Source organism: Lonchura striata, chromosome 2, assembly GCF_046129695.1.
Source record: "Lonchura striata isolate bLonStr1 chromosome 2, bLonStr1.mat, whole genome shotgun sequence".
Classification (NCBI taxonomy): domain Eukaryota; kingdom Metazoa; phylum Chordata; class Aves; order Passeriformes; family Estrildidae; genus Lonchura; species Lonchura striata.
The window spans coordinates 36750576-36769289 of NC_134604.1; the positions used below are offsets into that span (position 1 = coordinate 36750576).

Genomic DNA, 18714 nt, shown 5'->3' on the forward strand with positions numbered 1-18714 from the left:
GGATTTTGAGGAATCATGCACAGTGGCAGCTGCATTTTAAGAAAAGGTTATTCCTAAGAAAAATCATGGTGCTCTAAAATGTGCCCAACTTTTGGGTATAGAACATATTTTGAAGAAGGCATAATCATAGAATCATTTGGTTGGAAAAGACTTCTAAGATCATCCAACCTGTAACCTAACACTGCCAGGTCCACAACTAAGCCACGTTCCCAGGTGCCACATCTACATGTCTTTTAAATACTTCAGGGAAGGTGTCTCCACTACTTACTTCCTGGGCAGCTTGTTCCAATACTTGACAATTGTTTCAGTGAAGAAATTTTTCTAATATCCAATCTAAACCTCCTCTGGTGCAGCTTGAGGCAGTTTCCTCTTTGTGTGTTAGCAAGAGAGAGAAATCCCTTCATATTTGGGAATGTTATTAAAGGAAACTCAGACATATGATTGCATGTTTTTGAAGGAGCGCTTATCTTCTGTCTTTCTAAAACTGGGTTTCATGATAACCCATATTTTCCTGGAAGAAAATGGCTGCTGTGTTTTTAGCTGGATCTTATTTGCTGCATTACAGAATGACAAAGTTTTTATATCTTCTTTATCCTTGGCAAGACTGCCAAGGTACAGTGTAACTGGGATTATAGTTCATGGTGTTAGGAAACATCTTGCCTTTGCGTCCTCCCTTGCTCTTGATACACAGTAATTCTACATCTAAGATGAGCCAATATATTGACAATATCAACTTCTGGATGAAGAAAGAAGGCTGAAGATGAGGCCAAGCAAATCAAAGTTGATTCTTACAGTGGGAGCAAAAACATTTTGAAGATTCTTCAAAATATATATTTTTAAAAAACATTGTGGTAATTATCAACCTTTATGTAACCCCATTTTGCTGGAGAGAATTGAGATATTTCAAGTGCCTTTTTATATTCTTACTCAGTGTTCTTCCTTTGTCTGAGGGGTGGACTTCCCTATTAATGTTTTTTTTAGTCTTAAAAAATACCCAGCATCAATTGTATCCTCTAGCTGAAGTATATCTTTAAATACATGTCAATGGAGTGATCTTCTCTAAAGACATATGAGGTTTGGTAGCTGTATAAGATGAGTTTTTACAGGCCTGGGAGTAACTTCAATCTTAGAGGCTTATACAGGACTTCATGTATTTCTTTGAGTTACTTATGTAATTGCTTTGTTCTGTTTTGCTTTTTTCTTTCAGGTTCATTGTAGGGAAGGAAGAAATCCCCACCCATTCTTTTTCACCTGAAGCAGCATTTTCAAAAACAGATAGAAAAATCAAGCATAGTGAAAAAGTATCACAGCCAATGAACATACTGGCACTAACAAAAAAGCTCATGGACAAAGTGTGAGTGAAAAAAACCCAAAAGAAAAACAACAAAAAAAGAATCATTGTTATATAGAGCACTTTAATGTCTGTTATGCTGTATTTGACAATGTTTTGTAATACCTGTGCTTTTCATTTCAGTGTTTTTCTATTTCATTTTGCTACGTAGTTAATAGTGGCAGATGATGAAGTCTAGCAAAAGAAAACTTGAAGACCTGTATGTCGAGACCTTGCAACATGCAGCTGTCTAACAAGGGAGAGCAAATTCAGTCCATGATGAGTGCAGGATAGTGGTTGCTTTTTCTGCAGTTTTCAGCAAAACCAGTTCATGGCATAGTTCTGCTGGAATTAATGGTACTATTAAGAAAAAAATTGCACAGCAGCAGACCTTACTTATGTTACCACAAGTGATCATAACATATTCTGGGGGACCTACATCCCTGTAATGCATAAAAGAGAACCACCTAAAAGGAGGATTGATGGCACGTGGGCTCCTCTGCTGTCTGGAGATGGGAAATTGCAAAGCAAAGAGTGAGTCTAAAACTGTTTTACACGAGGTCAGATCTAGACATCTGAAGTTAGGCAAGGTGGATGTCCCCCTGTCTACAGGATCCAATTCACTGTCTTTTATATGAGCTTAAAGAAGTGAGAGCAGTGAGCTTTTCAGTCTTATGTGATCAGATGACATACTTCTGCTATGATTGATTCCTCTGCTTCAGGCATGTTGGATACCATGAGGAGTCATTCATTTACAGGGAAGATGGAGTGAAAAATGGGTTAGGGCTGTGTTCATGTGACACCTAGGAATCTTCACTTCCACCAATCTCTTCAAGAGCAGTTTTATGACCAAATCTCTGCCTGCTGTCATGCAGGTGACAGTTTTCAAAGTCCATTGTGTACTCAAGTGTAGTGGCTTGTTTTATTTGCTCAGATGATGAGCAATGATGAAGTGATCCCCATTACATGGTGACTTCCTATGATTTGCTGTGGGTTTGAGTTGAAAAATATGAGGGAAGTCATCAGTGGCTTTTCAGACATGACTGTATTAGACAGCAAAAGACCTACAAGGAAAAGACACCTCCAGCCATAATCAAATGCTTTTACCTGAATTGCTTATGCCTGTTTTGTCTTAAATACCTGCTATTCAGTTTGCTAGAGATAGTTCATTGCTCTTCTGTTTCTGGTTAAATGCAAGGTTTGAAGATGGAGAACTTTTATTTAAGGTTTTGAAACTCCCAACTCACACATTCAGCAAACTTTCAATATGGAGTTTTTATGCTCCCACTGGTTTCTCTTCCATATGGTTCTTTTCAATATAATTGAGTCTAAATGCCTGTAACCTGAGCACATTCTCATTACAATTTTGCTACATAAACTGACCTCACAGATGATTTATGACCATTAGACTTTATAGTACATGATTCAAAACTTCCAAGATATTTGACATAGTTTATAAATTTTGTAATTTATTTTACATTAAATCTAAAATACTTGGATATAGCAAAATATAACGTACAGACCCAGTATGATATGACTTACTTTAATTCTACATAATACAGGGCTAGAAACTGTACAATCCACACATCCCACCAGCCCAAGCCAGTCTGTTTTAAATGCTCAAGGTCAAATTCTCAGTCCAAAGGAAGAGCTGCATAAAAATCTACACTGCAGAAGAAATAGCCCAAAAGTGAGAGGCTTGCAATTGAGAGAAGTCTCACAGGGTGTGCATTTGTATGATCTGCATTGCCCTTCAGTGACCCTTACAGTGGTGTGAAAGATGAAAGGACACAGGTAACAGATGCTTGTTCAAATATCCTTCCAGAGCCATGGAGCAGAGACAAACCAGGAGAGGTCACATCGCTTCTGCTTGTTCACCACAGCAGAAAATTTGTTCTTTAATTTAGCATTTTATGTGTAACATGGCAAGAGGTTGGATCCAAGTAAGTGTGCAGACACTTTTTTCTTGGGGTACAACTAAAGTATTGTTAGTTTTTATTGTCCTTTTATGGCATCATAAAAGTTCACAGTTCCCTTCAGTGGGTAATGGGGAGAATGAGTGTTGGGCAAATAGCACTTTATGTATTTTTAGGCAAGAAAAATTTATGAAGTCTCCTGTTGCTGATGCTGAAAACAGCTACGAGTTAATACGTGTTTCATTATGCTTTTTGCAGGTGCAAACATGGCCCAAGGCATAGATGCTGTAAACACTATGGAGATAATTGCATCTCATACTGTATTAAAGTAAGTGCAGAAAAAGTTGGATTGACAAACTCTGGCAAAGAGGGGTAAAAGTCTGTAATCAGGAAAAGCATATGCTTAGGAAGTGAGAAATGAGCCTGTTACTCATTCTTCTTCTATTGAAAATGTGACAAGCCAGAAAACAGATTTTCTCAATTTAGGACAGGGTGGTGGTAGGGTTAAAGTTCTCGTGTCTTTCAGATTAGCTGTAGTGAATGAGTAACATAAAATGTGTGGGAAAAAACGGCCTAGCAAGCAAGGAACTTGTTTAGCTATGTGATGCACTTCACGGCTGAGCCCACTTGTGACTCCCCCCTAAATAAAGCACCTGGAATGTGCTGCTGTGGCAGGCAGCCGTGGTTCCCGTGCAGCTGCACAGCTCTGGAACGTCGCTGCTGGGCACTGGCTGCACTCCTCCAGGCGTTTATTTTAAGAGCTCGGGGTAATGAGAGATTGGTCACAGTTGCTACGCCCAGGAAGAGCTGTTTATCTCTGGTGGTATAATTTATCCTCCATTATTAATGTGATCAGTGCAATTTTTTTTCAGAGAATTACTGGGCAGAAATTTGTGTTGGCTGGCATTGGGTTGGCGCAGGTGGTACCACCTGCTATGCCTGTTTCGGGAGTTGGTAAGGCTCCAGAAGATCCCAGTCCCTTAACAGTTGACCTGTTTTTATATATGGAGCAGCAAAAAATGTATTTAAGTATCTTCAGATGCTTTTAATGTGTATTACTTTCAGAAATAACTTTTTAAAATGTTAAAGGAACCTGAGGATGGGGAGGGAAGGAAGGTGGATATTCAGGAATACGCATCCTTTTCACTTATTTATTCAGGATCATTTTGTTTTGTTTTATATATCCTTAAATGAAATAAGGGGAGGAAAAAACCTAACTGATAATAAAGCTGAGTAAAGAATTGGCCTGAAAAAAAGTAAATTTTAAAAAGAAATTTTTATAAGGCTGTTTTCTCTTTAGAGAAGGCAGTTGTTTATTTGAAATATACTGTATTCTTGGACATGTCCTCTGTAGTATTGTAGTGTATATTATTCTTGACTACAATAATCTAGTGAGGAAGATACTGCTGAAGTGGCAGTCAGATCCTCTAATTTCCTTTTTGTCCTGTTAAATTAGAACATGAGTGAAAAAAAAATTATTTTTATTTATTTATATTTTTAAGGATCCAAAATTCTCAAAGTTCAGTTCTATGACTGTTCCTGCAGTTGATCAGTAACAACTGTCAGCTGACATGATTTGAGCATGTTTTTACAATTCCTTTTCTGTAATGGAGCTTTCAAATCTGATAACGATATGATGAGCTGCTTATTGCCAAAACTTCCCCTCAGTGCTGTTTTCCCTTACCCTTGAGCAGCTTTTCTTCTCGTTAATACATCTGTGCTTTAACTGCCATTTGCATGCTCTTCTTCTCCTGCTTCACATTTAAATGAACATGAACTCATTGACAGCATCATGGCTTTTATGTAACAATTCAGTAGTGCCATACCACCTGAGTTCATTGACTTCCCTTCAGACTTTAAATACTTGAAATGCTTTGTTCTTGTAAATGTCGGAAAAGAGCCGTGACAGAAGCAGTGGAGCAATATTCTTCCTCTTCAGGATTCCACTTGTTTACAGTGAGGAGCCATTAGGCAGCAGTAGAAGTCCAGTTGTCTGTTTCTTCTGCTGGTGCTGCGACAGGACCAGATAACTCTCCAAATTTACTGGTGACTAGGGTCACCAGTAACCTCAAAGAAGGTTGTAGGATCATACAATGATTTGACTTGGAAGGGACCTTAAGGACCATCTCATTCCAGCCCCCTGCCATGGGCAGGGGCACCTTCCACTAGAGCAGGTTACTCAGAGCCTCATCCGACCTGACCTTGAGCAGTTCCAGGAATGGGGTATCCATGACTTCTCTGATATTATTTTATTACGATTGTAGTCTCAAAAGTTCTGTCTCCTGAAGGAATGTGGGCTACTATATACCCAGAATAAATATAAAATATCTTAATTAATTTATTTTAACCATCTTAACTAATTCCTAATATATTGCAACAGGTTGACTGAGTTTTTGGTAATGTTTCTGAACTCTGTTTATGTGCACATGTGCTTTTCTGAATTTGAGTTCTAGCAAATATCTTGAATGTATTATTAAGAAATTTGTTTCTCAAAAACAGAAAGAAAAGTTTATTCAACAAATTCTGGAGATATCTCATTGCACTGTGCTACTACTTCTGGCTAATCTGAGCTCCAGCTTAAAGTCTCTGTGGAGAAATGGCTCTTAGCAGAGTTTTCTTTGCTCAGTTGTGTTTATTACAGTGTCCTGCATATGCTCTGCTGTGTAGTACATCCATTCTTCCTGGAGTTCTTTTTATGTAAGATGAAAGTTAGAATACTGTACATGGGTTATAGGATATAATGCTTCCTGTGACTGTGGAAAAACTCCTGTAAGTGTGATATGACTTCACCTGGTTGAAGTAATGAGGTAAATGGAGAGACTTTGCACAATACTTGGTATTTAATGCAAATCAACACTAAAACTCAGTCCTGTGGTTCAGCCCTTCTAATTTGGCTATTAATAGGAATAAAATCAGGGATGTGTTTTGAGTGTTTCCGGTTGTAATTTAGATGTTTTCTCACCCCATTGAAGTCATCTTTGCTTTGTAAAAACTTCAAACACACCATTCTGTTGTTTCTTGTTTTGGTCTTTGTTCATCACTGCTGGATTTAGGACTCTTTTCTTCTTTTTTTTATAATGGCATGAAGGAGTGGAATTTTTTCAATCAGAAAAATGCTGTTGTATCATTGGATGACTTCTTTTCTTCCACTTGATTCTCGTTAACCACTTCTTGAGTAGCAGGAAGAGTAATTGTTCAGGAAGAGTTTATTACTGGATGTTTAACCACAGTAAAATTTTATGAGCTTTATGATGCATTATAAAGTTCTTTAGGAGGCAAAAATGGTTTGAGTTTCTGAGTCTGAAAGGTTGCTCAGTCAAACCCTCTGCCAGATTTCCTTGTCACTGGAACTGTGTCCTTGTAATTGAATAAGGTGCCTGCCTTATTTGTAGGTGAGTGCAGAAATAGTTTTCACATAAATAATCTTCCAAACAAAAACTGGGTAAAATTTATTCCAAATTATTAAAAAAGGTTCACCCTAGGGTTAGAATAATGGTAGGAAGCATTGGAGGAAGTTAGAAGAAAGTGGGTAGAATAATTTGGGAAAAAAAGTGAATGTGGTTTTGTGTCAAGTTAAAGAAAAAACAGCTCCCTATCCAAGGTGGGATAGTACGTAAATTCTTTGGATCCAATTTTATCTCTTCTCATGAGCTCTGCACATGAAGTCCCTTCCAGTTTCTCCCTTTTCCTTGCTAAAGGCATCCTGTAACCTCATGTTTGGCTGAGGATAAGTCCATGAGCATGTGCCAAGCCACCAGGGTTAACTTCTAATTCTCACACTTTCTGAAATTTATTTTGGGTCAACTTTTTCCTCCTGACTGTTTTTTCCAGACATTTGAGTACAGAACTGTTCTTTTTTTCCCACCGCATTGCTTTCCTCATAAACCCATTTGTGGTTAAAAGCTGGTCGGTGAGCTAGAAATGAAGTCATCAGGATTATTTCAAAGGACAGAATTTTGGAGTAGAATGGAAGACTCTCTTTTGAGATCTTTCAGAAATTCATAGACATTAAAGAAGAGTCAATTGTCTGTGATTTTACTGCCTTTGCTATTTCATAGGGTAACTGGGAAAAAGAGAATTCTTGAGTTAGAAGGTGGGGATAGGATACGTTTATTCATTTTACATATTACCTTCAGAGTGGGTTTTAAACTATTTGATATCAAAAATAAAACCTGTAGAAGCTGTTGCTTTTCCTTTTTCAGAATTTGTGGTTTCTTACCACAAAATCTCTATTTCTTTTCTCTAGGGCTTCATTAGGATGTTTAGCATTGGTTACCTGATCCAGTGTTGCCTTCGGATTCCTTCCACCTTCCGGCATCTGCTTACACAACCATCACGGCTACTTTCCCTCTTCTACAACAAGGAAAATTTCCAGCTTGGAGCTTTTCTGGGATCTTTTGTCAGTATATACAAAGTAAGTTTATAGCATACAGAAATGACAAATGCTCTGGTTTTTATTTCACTTTTCAGAGTATCACAAAGAGCTAAAAAGTCAAGCTGCTTAGTAGTACTGGTACTGCTTGTTACAGCATGTTGCTGACAAATTTTACACTATTGCAGTAATCAAATTGTAAGCAGGAAGCTATTTTTACATTCTGTGCATTTTTTCTGCAATTTCTAAATAAACCTGATGGATTTTGCAGCTTATTTTCAGGATCAGGAGATAGAGAGTACTTTAGAGAAAGTAAATTCAGATTTCAGAGGGATTGGCTGGTACATAAAGGCATTTTCATGCAGGCACAAGTAGTGACTGCAGTAGTGTCTGTGTTGCCAGAGAGAAGCCATGTGCAGATTTTGTTGGGTCACATATCTGGAATTCTTAATTGACACTAAATAGCAGGAGACTGCAGAACACACAGTGTGTAGCTGAGGAGACATTGCACTTACTGCTTGGAAAGTATCCCTTCTACCCCATTGTAAGATGACAGATTGTGAACTGATATGCATTCATTCATACAGCATTGTTGGAATTAATCAAATTATGTTTATTTATGCCAAAAGAGAATGTGGCAAAGCACCTGCCCTAATGCAGAATATATTGCACAGTGCAGTGCTGAAGTATCTTTTGTATTCTTAATCACATGGCATTTTTCAAGTGCCACTTTATTTGCTTTGCAAATTCAAGATCATGCTGTATTATTCGGGGTAAATATTATTTACTGAGAAGTAAAAAAGGAGGTCTTACACATAAGCAAAACAGCACTTCACTTGATTGGTAATTAAATTGAGGGACAATAATTTATAGGTTACAGAGTCTAAAATTTATGATAGCAAAGTGCAAATGAGCTGTTCAGAGTTTGCTTGAAAATTAAATTTTTGCTTAAACTTTAAGAAGAAAAGTTTTCCAAGAAGAAAGCATTTAAACTGTGAAAGCTAAAATGATTTTGTTGTGTTTAAAAGCTTCAGTTGAGAGGTGCAATTCAGCCATGTGGATACTCATTTTATAAGGGTGACCTATTCTGACCTTTATTTGCTATTTTATAAGTCTGTACTCAGCACTGGTGAGGTCATACCTCGAGTGCTGTGTTCAGGTCTGTCCCCCTCACTACAAGAAGGACATTGAGGGGCTGGAGCATGTCCAGAGAAGGGCAGTGGAGCTGGGGAAGGGTCTGGAGCACAAGACTGATGAGGGGTGGCTGAGGGAATTGGGGGTGTTTACCCTGGAAAAAAGGAAGCTCGGGGTGACCTTATCACTCTCTACAAGTGCCTGTAAGGAGGGCACAGCCAGGTGTAGGTCAGTCTCTTCTCCCAAGTAGCAAGGGGCAGGACAAAAAGAATTGGCCTCAAGTTGCCCAGGGGAGGTTTAGACTGGATAGCAGGAAATCTTCCCTCACTTAAAGGCTTTCAGGTGCTGCAGCGGGATGTCCAGGGAAGTGGTAGAATTGCTGTCTCTGGAAGTGTTCAAAAGGTGTGTGGACGTGGCATTTGCGATGTAGTTTACTGGTGAGCTTGGTGGATGCTAGGTTAACAGTTGGACTTGATCTTAAATGTCCTTTCCAGCTAAATGATTCTCCATTTCATAACTTACACAAATTGGGGTTGCATTATATTTTTCTTCCAGTCTAAATAGGCATGTAGGGCAGCAAAGATTCTAGTCACTCAAAAAAATTGGACCATGGCAAAAAAAAAAAATCAAATGTTTGATGCATTTTGGATCCAAGGGATATGCAGTTCTACATTATTGGATCCATGTGTTTTCCTAGTTCCAGAATTTATTGGATGCATGAAAAAAATCTTTGGAGGCTTTGTATGTAGTTGAAAAAACTTTTATAATGGGAAAAAGTCTAGACAGGTACAGCAAATGAAGATGACATGAATTCAATAATAACTTTAGTATTAGATTGGAATTCAAATTAGATTAATCTGCTTTCCAATTTTGAAAGAAATGGCAGCAGTAATTTGTAAATTTAAGACACTGAATTGTTATGGGTCCTATGTCTAACTCCCTGGACTTTAGTATCACAAGCGCTTTTAAAAAGCTTGTTCTTTAGTTGTGTTGATTTCTTGCTTTTTGTTGATGTAATTTAATGTGTCTTGATGTGGTAAAGATTACCTAATTGGATATTATGTCTCTCAGTAATGAAAGTTTCTACAGCTTAAGAAATTACTGTGTGATTTTACATTTCTCTTACAAGACTCTTACAATGGGAAAGTTTGCCTGCTCACTTATCAATTAAATTGCTTTCTATTGTAACAAAATTAACCAAGTAGAAGAAAGCATTATCCCTGGAAGTGTTCAAGGCCAGGCTGGATAGGGCTCTGAGCAACCTGGTCTAGTGGAAGGTGTCCCTGCCCATGGCAGGGGAGATAGAATGAGATGATCTTTAATGTCCCTTCCAACTCAAACCATTTCATGATTCTGTGATTACGGGGATTATAACACTACACTCTTAAACCATACTGTGTGCTATATTACTAGATTATAAGGAATACCTCCAGTCTGTGTGTTACAAGAAATAAGTAGGGCTAAGCCTGCATTCTGTTCACCTCCAGGGCACAAGTTGTTTCCTGCGCTGGGTCCGAAACCTAGATGATGAGCTTCATGCACTTGTAGCTGGTGAGTCCATGGAAAATTCGTGTTGTGTGTGTTGAGACTCTGCAAGTATTCCTCTTGTCTGTCCTCCCATTCCATTTTCAGACTTCTGTGATGAAAATAGGACTTTGTTCCTATTCCTGTGTACATCAAGGTTGTGTCAAAGTGACAGTGATGTTTCAAGTAGTGTCAAAGAAAGAGTTGCAATTAAAACTGTAAGGCAAATTTAGTCAAATATTGAGTTTATGTTCAGCTCTAAGGACACTAGATTACTGTGTGCATAAATATAAACTTATCCTTTAATTTGCAGCCAAGATGAAAATACTCGCTCTTCGTATGTGGCAGAATACACATTGACCTCTACTGGGTCCAAAGAAAGATGCTTTTACCATGAAATTTGTGTGGTGGTGAGGCCCTTCCCTCATGTGCATCTGTCACATGTTGGAACCACAGAGATCTCTCATCCCACAAAAAACAGAGAAATTTGATAGTGTGCTCCTGAGCACTGAAGTACAGATTTGTTTCAGCTTTTCTGATACTTTCTGTTTTTTGTGATACAAACCATATTTGGATGGGCAGCAAAAGAACATCACTGAACTATGCTGTCTGTAGCAGTTGAAATAAATAGTCCTGTGCAGTGTTTGTTGGGCTGACACACAGCAGTGACCTTAACAATGCAAATCACAATTTTAACAATGCTTTTCTAATTGTTACAGGGTGTCTAGCAGGAATTTCTATGATGTTTTACAAAAGTACAACTATCTCTATGTATCTGGTGTCTAAATTAGTAGAGGTAAGTTATTACTGTCCTAAAAGAGGTCTTCATTTAATCTATTTTTAAAAGGCAGAAGAAAAGAAAACATCAGGGGTTTTGTTAAGCAATTCCAGTAAAATACAAAGGTGTATGGTGATGGTGTTTCAATGCTTGTGTGCCAAGAGGCAATGTTGCCATATGGTCTCATTTCTTTCTTACTTTCTTTTCTTTGATTAATTTTAAATGTCCTTTATCTTCATGTATATTCTCCACGATTTTTTTTAATCTCCTCACAACCCTTTGCTTTGTAGTTTTTGCAGATTTCTTAAATCAGAAAGTTCCAAGAATGTCTGTTCTGCCAGAAACATAAATCAGACCTAGTCCTTAATTGCAGATTTATTGCCAAAAGCTACAGCTTAACTTCCTGCCTTTGTTTCCTAATTTTGGCATTCAAAAGTCTAAGATAACTCAAAATAGCTTAGGTTTTTAGTCTATAGCTGAAGTTGTTTGTCAGTGTCCTACAGCTGATTGAATTCCCAGCTTTGGAATGAACTTTGTTCTAATTACTTTTCTTCAAGCTTGAATTATTTCTCTGAACATTTAAAATTAGGAGCCCAGGAAAAAAAAAAATAGTTATAGAGTTTGGGTATATTGATTATACTTTTCTAACCAGCATTTGATTTCTTAATGTGATTTTTCCAGAAAATTGAGACTTAGTCATGGTTAATTCCCCAACATCACTGGAATGAGTTGATAAGATTCTCTCACTATGCATCATACCTGAATCACATATTTCTCCTACAGAACTTGAAGGCCTTTTTCTCTAGTGATATTTATCCACCTCCATTACCAGAGCATAATTCATTTTAAAGAAAATAACTTCTTTGTTATACATAAAATGAGACATAAAAAAGGAAGATACTCTCTGTTCCTCATCCTAGTTATCCCAGACCAAGCTCTGAAGGCAGTTCACATATTGGTCATATAAAGGCAAATCTGAGTTACCCATAATGACTTTTAGAACTCCAGTTGTAAAAAATCAGTATTATCTTGTATTGCTGATGGTTTTCTCTGGACTTTGACACATCTTGGCTATGGTGAAATAAGAAAAGTGCTGTGTGTTCTTTCTTTCCTTTTCTTTTCTTTTTTTTTTTTTTTTTACTACTTTTATCATCTTACGCAAGCCAAGGGTAACTGACCAAAGAGGCGTGTGCTGCTTTGCAAGGTCAGGCTGTGCTCAGGAAAATAAACTGTACGTGTTTTCTCAGAAAGTAAAGTATGTGATTTCAAGCTGTTTAAGAACAGTGAATATTCACTTTGTTGGAATATTTATTGCATTGTCCTTTTTCGTTTATAAAATGAAGAATGTAACAGAGCAAACTTTCCCCTTTTTACCTTTAGGTTCTGTAACACCCAAACTATTAATGCATGCCTGTTCTGTGCATTAATAGCCTCTTATTAGATTGATGTTGTGCAGCTTTTATAATCTATTTTAATCAACATCACATTTGTGGGCATATAAAAAATATAAAGTTGACTTTTTTTATGTAAAATAAAAAAGTAAAAAGATACTTGGATTTTGTTACATTCAACATTTTTTGTTTGTTTTTATAGACTATATATTTCAAAGGCATTGAAGCAGGGAAGGTTCCCTATTTTCCTCATGCAGACAGCATCATCTATGCCATTTCTACATCGATATGCTTTCAGGCAGTAAGTGTGATCTCTAACAGAACATGAAGGTCTTTAAATTAAATGTTGAATGAAAAGAGGAGCACAGGGAGTTAGTTCTTTAGAAAAGATGGTGAGGGTGAGATGTAGTGATTCACAGCATCTTGCTCCTGCATCCTGGGGCTCCTGCATCCTGGTTTTGAGTGTCATTGTGGGAAGGCCATTTCTAGAACTCAGTTTCTCCTGTGCTTATAGCTGAATACATTATACAAAGCATTGAATTCTTAAAATGCACTCACCCAGAATATGAACATTAATGTATGAACTTTTGTGAGCATTTGAAAGGACAATTTTTCAAGGAGGAAAACGGTATAATACAATATCTTATGTTTTTTTAAATCATCTGAAAGTTTCCACTGACTTAAATTAATATTGCCTAATTGGAAAAAATCTGCAAAAAATAGTTAAAACCCTAAAGGGTTACATTTGACACAAGCTGTGGGTACCATCTTTTGCACTTCTCAAGTTAGCTACATGCCTTTACCCTCAGTCCTTTAATTGTCTGCATTAGCTACAAAATCAGCTTTTCAGTGCTACCCAAATAGCTCTACCATTTTCTACATCTCACCATTTCTAGACCTTGTGCTGAAATGTCCCTGTATGAATTGCATATTCTCTGGACCTCCATAACTATGTATATTTTTTGTGTCCCCCAATAAAGAGAATATAAAATGACCCTAAAGCAATCTTCTGCAGTCTTGTGTTTAGCAGGACGTTTAAGAGACACTTCTCATTGTTCCCATGTACTTGGGAATATCTCTAAATCTAGTATCAAAGTGAATTGATAAAATACTCCTGTCAGGGACAGTCATGTGAGATTAACAGACAAAAAGTTCATGTGAGAAAAGAAGGGTTTGTTGATTACTTAATAACTAATTGGAAAATGAATCTAAGACTAGAAGCAAATTGCTAGGCTTAGCAGGAAGAAGGAAGGAGAAATTAGAAAAAAGGATCTACACTGAGATGTTTGTTATTCTCTGTATTTCTAAGTGACCCAGAAAAGTAATGGAGAAGACATGAATTTTGAATATATAACATGAATTTTGGATATATGACATTATTTAAGATAATGTAACATGAAATATAAATATGACTACAAGAAATGGTGGATCACAAAATGCAGAATAGATAGGGGATTAAGTGGGAGGTAAATTTGGCATCCACCAGTCCAAAGTCATATATGTAGGAACAATGATTGTTGCTTTCTCTGCAATGAGATATAAGTTAATTGTCACCATTGGTAAAATATTTTCTCCTGGGAATATCAGTCTGTGCTGGTGGTGGTCATACAGAGCATTGAATTTAGCAGAGAGCAGTAAAAATAAGTTCCATAACAATCCTTTTGCTGATTTTGGCAACCTAATTTAGCAGCTGAAGCTTTTGCCTGACACTGTCAGCTGGCTCTGACAGAATCCTCTCCTTGCAGGCTGTCATGGAAGTTCAGAACCTGAGACCTTCATACTGGAAATTTCTTTTACGACTAACGAAGGGCAGGTATGTACTCAGGGGTGTGTTCTGGCTTGTCTAAAGCTGTCATTGATCACACTTGGCTTTCTGTGTCACTCACTGCCAGCAGCAGAGCACTAGAAGTACATGAGGGCTAATTTCCTGTGGATTTACTTTGCTTTTCAGTTTCCAGTATTCTTCCAGTTCTTTGCTGCAGAAGTGACTTGCTGCGTTTAGTGTAATGGCAGGAGCAGACAACTCTAGTGAAGATTATTTAGCAGATGAGTGTTTTGCTTGAAGCCTTTTTAGTTCACTTGGAGGGTGGGATGCTTTCAAATTCCATTGGAACATGAAGAATCCAGTAAACAACTATACGTGTTGAAGAAATCACTTAATATGTACAGTGATTGACAACATGGTTTTACTATGGGTTTAAAAGTGTTACTAGAAATGTCAGAATATCTCCTAAGAACACTTGAAAGTTTCAGTACTTTTTAATAAATGTTTCAGTTGGGAAAGGATGTTTTGTTTCTTGGAAAGCTAATAAAAATTTTCACTGATCATAATCATAAATATAGACTGTAATATCATACTGGATGTTTTTTCTATTTGCTGCAGGAATCTAAAAAACTTTCTTTTAAAAATAGATCCTGCTGTAACTGACTAAAATACAGTTTAGTGAAATGTACATTGTTACACTGGTGCAGTGTGTGGCAGGAACAAGGCATACAAATCTTGATCAGTTTATGAATGGGGTTATAAAAGGTAATGTTTCTCGTGACAACGAGCTCTCCAGGGTGTAAAAATAGAAGTGAAATCAGAGGCCAGTCCCTGGAGTTGAACCTATGCTCCCTGTGGCACAGTACACACAAGATGATTGAATACATTGCAAGATTTAGTGGGAAGCTTTCCTTGGGATGCCTGGAGACAGTCCTCAGGCAACCTCTGAGGCCATACAAACATGATACAGGGAATGATGTCAGTGCAGATGTCCAATTTTGGCTGCATTTTTTCATTTTGTCCTAATCCTAAGCTTGCCTTAATTGAAGGAGAGGAAGGAATAGAAATTCTGTTCTGCTCATTTATTTTATCTGAAGCAAATCTCTCTAATAGTAATTTTGACACTCTCTCCATAAAGGCAGTTTCTTTTGACATTTCATACACTTCTTATTCTATAGTTGTAAAGAGCAACCAAATGGAAATAGGTTGTAACACCCATAAAATTGGCATCCAGACTTGGGCAGGCGGGGCCACAGTTTGCCCTGCTGGAGTGAGAGAGAACAATAGTATCAGTAACAGTAGTATTTTGGTTTGATCTTTTTTTTGTGGAATTAAAAGTAGAAAGGGACTCTTCCCCTTTTTCATAAGTTGCATTTTTGAAGTACACTTACACAAACAGTATTAGCCACATTTTTCAAATGCAATTTAAAAAAAAAATCTTTATTGCCTGAGGTGAAAAACTTTCAATAACTGAACAGTGCAGGTTGAAGCCTATATGTCAGAGATTTTGGTAAACTTTCATAACATTAAATAATTTTATTTTTTCATAAGTGAGTCATGCATTCATGCTTTCTTGTCTTTTCTTTTTCAGGTTTGCTCACATGAACAGAAAAGCTTTAGATGTGTTTGGTACTGAAGCATCTAAGAACTTCAAGGATTTCACACCTAAGCTTGACCCAAGATACACAGTTGTGCCACCAGAGCTACCACTGGAGCTGTCTTGAGCATGACAGCGTGGCTCATCATTGAATGTGATCAGCATTTTGTCCTGAAAAGTTAATTTACTTGACAGTCGTATATATGGAGGAGGACTAGGGCTCCACTTCAGTATTACTTCAATGAGAAAAGCTTTTTACCAATCAGAAATACTGAAGCTTTGCAGGGAGGTGTGGTTTAGTGATTAAGCCCCTTCCATAAGCAGAAAACATTTCTGGACTACTATAGTTGGTTGACAGTATGGTAGAATCCTGGATTAATTGAATAAATGAGTAATATATTTAGAGAAGTAAAACATAAATATGCTTCATAATTTCAAAAAATCCATAGTTCATACCACTAGAATATTTCTTGGTAAAACTAAAAGTAATAATTAATTTAGAAACCAAGATAATTGGCACAGTTTAGGTCCAAAATTTTGCCCCATTTTAAAAATATTGCAGTTTGGTGAAAATGCCTCCCTGGTTTTCTAAATTGTGTCACTGATATGTCTCAAAAGAGCCACCACCCCCTCATTAGATGAAATTAGGATATTTTTACACAGCTGTGGTTGAAAAATAAGGCATTCTTTAGGAAAAGAAAATGCATATTGATTCAGAAATCACATTCCAGGGCTGTAAATTCTGCTGATGAGACAGGTAACAGGCAAGGAAAACAAGAAGGCAGTACCGGCGCGGAGCGGCGGGTGTGGCGGGCAGCATCTGCCACGTGGAAAAGGACACAACTGGCAGAGGAAGGAGTGAAACGTTCCAGCCTCTGAGATGGTGCTGGAAACAGCAGACAGTTACAAAAATTAAAAAGCCAAGAACAAAACAAAACAAAGCAAAACACACCCCCACCTCCCCCCTCCCCAGCTAAAATATACCGAAGCAAAATGTTTATTTTTGAAAAGGTTTGACATTGTTGCCTTAGATGGCATTGGTTTGTTTGTTGGGCTGCAACACCAGCCAGCGTTTCAAGCATTTCTTTGGAAGAGAATTGACCCCTGAGGTGAGGCTGTTGCAAAGAACAGTTTTGACAATCATATGAATAGTCTTTGTTCCTTGTAATTGGTGAAGAGTGTTTTTCCATTGGGCCATCAGACCCCTTGACTGGCACAGTTACATTAAATTTGATATGGTACTCAGTGCAAATGACTACCTACACAAAGTCCATCTCATTTTTACTGTACATATTTCTGCAGATTTGTGTTCCAAAGTCAGACCTTGACATGCTAATTGGTTTTTTTTTTTCCTTTTTAAAATTATAAACTATTCAGCTAGTGCTGAATGGTGTTCATTACCCTAGAAGTTAATGAGAAGATGAACTATATTCACATTCAACTGAAAAAACTGAAAAGAAGCAAAATAAGCCAGGGAAATTGCAGTAGGTAGCATGTATTTTAAAAGAAAAAAAAAAAAAAAAAAAAAAAAAAAAAGGAAGAAATCAGTGTTTTATTGGAAGTCTTTATCAGATAATATGAACTGGACTAATTAGTAGACTCTGTCTTGTAACACTGTAACCCTACTCCAGCCATAAGGATATTTTAATTCCAGTTAGCTGCATTTCTTAATACTGAATATACAGTCATTTTTATCGAATTTATTGGAATGAAAATTTCACCAATTTGTGCACAAAATCTGCTTCTTCATCAGCTACACTAACAGTGATGTTTTGTCACTGTTACTAAAGGTGCTTCATCCTTTTAAACAGTGGTTGTCCAATTTAGTGTGAATAAACTTCTGCAAGCTAGTTTGTATGCAATATTTTGTTGCTTGGAATTATATTAGAATTCCTCAAAAGGAAATAAAAGTTAATTGAACAAGAACTTTAAAAGGATTGTAAGAGATTTGTAGTGTTTTTCCACTGGAATATGGTCTAAAGTATTTGACCTTGTAAAGTCTCAGAAGTTATATATTTTACGTGGTATATTAGAACTCATACGCTATATTATGAATATTTTCTAGTGTAATGATATACCATTCTCAGACTTAAAGATGTTTTATAGATGGATTAAGTTTCTCCACTGGAATGACAATTGTGATTGTTTCTCTATTTGAGGGGGTTTTTTTGGAAATCCAAGAATTACATCTCAGCAGCTAAATAACAGTTTTGTCTATGTTTCTTGCTTCCAGAATTCACAGTTGTTTCAAGTTATTTTCATGTAATATAAAGAAAAATTTAAAATTTTTAAATTATTTTTATTCAAATTGAATATATGTAAGATAAAAAAAAATAAAGTCCTAATGTTCTTCCCAATAATAAACAGTTGCTGCGTTAAAAAGTTACTTTTTTGGCCACGTTGTTAATAAGTTCTTTGGAGTTGTAAGTAAAATGAAGCCATACAATAGTTTGGGTTGGAAGAGACCTTTTAAAGGACATCCAGTTCCAAAGCTCCCTGCCATGGGCAGGGACACTTTCCACTAGACCAGGTTGCTCAGAGCCCCATCCAGCCTGGCCTTAAATGTTTCCAGGGATGGGACATCCACAGCTTCTCTGGGCAACCTGTGCCAGTGCCTCACCACCCTCCTTGTAAAAACCTTTTTTCTTATATCTAATCCAAGCAGACTCTCCGTCAGTTTGCAGCCATTAGCCTGGAAGTGATTCTTGGTGGCGAAGGACCACAGGGTATGTGACTGAGTATTTAAATTGTTGCAAAATAAAGTCCTAATGCAATGTCAGTGAAAAGGGAACACTGGAGCAGTTCAGCTGGCAACTTCAGCTCTGTGCTTCCCTGGCTAACGAGGGAAGGTGAGTTGGTGTTACCTTTCTTTTTCAAACAGAGCAAACCACATGTCCCGACGTGCGG

At 37.2% G+C, this 18714-nt stretch overlaps 1 protein-coding gene across 2 annotated transcripts in view; it reads left to right on the forward strand.

Annotated features, from left to right (window-relative positions):
* Positions 1-18171, forward strand: part of TMEM135 (transmembrane protein 135) — a 158265-nt gene extending 140094 nt beyond the window's left edge. For both annotated transcript variants that reach the window (XM_021545028.3, XM_021545029.3), the window contains exons 8-15: positions 1208-1354; positions 3505-3574; positions 7493-7660; positions 10240-10303; positions 10996-11072; positions 12648-12746; positions 14191-14258; positions 15802-18171. In XM_021545028.3, the coding sequence (XP_021400703.1) occupies positions 1208-1354; positions 3505-3574; positions 7493-7660; positions 10240-10303; positions 10996-11072; positions 12648-12746; positions 14191-14258; positions 15802-15934 (826 nt within the window). In that variant the 3' untranslated portion in view covers positions 15935-18171. The remainder of the gene's footprint in view (positions 1-1207; positions 1355-3504; positions 3575-7492; positions 7661-10239; positions 10304-10995; positions 11073-12647; positions 12747-14190; positions 14259-15801) is intronic.
* Positions 18172-18714: the final 543 nt, after the last annotated feature.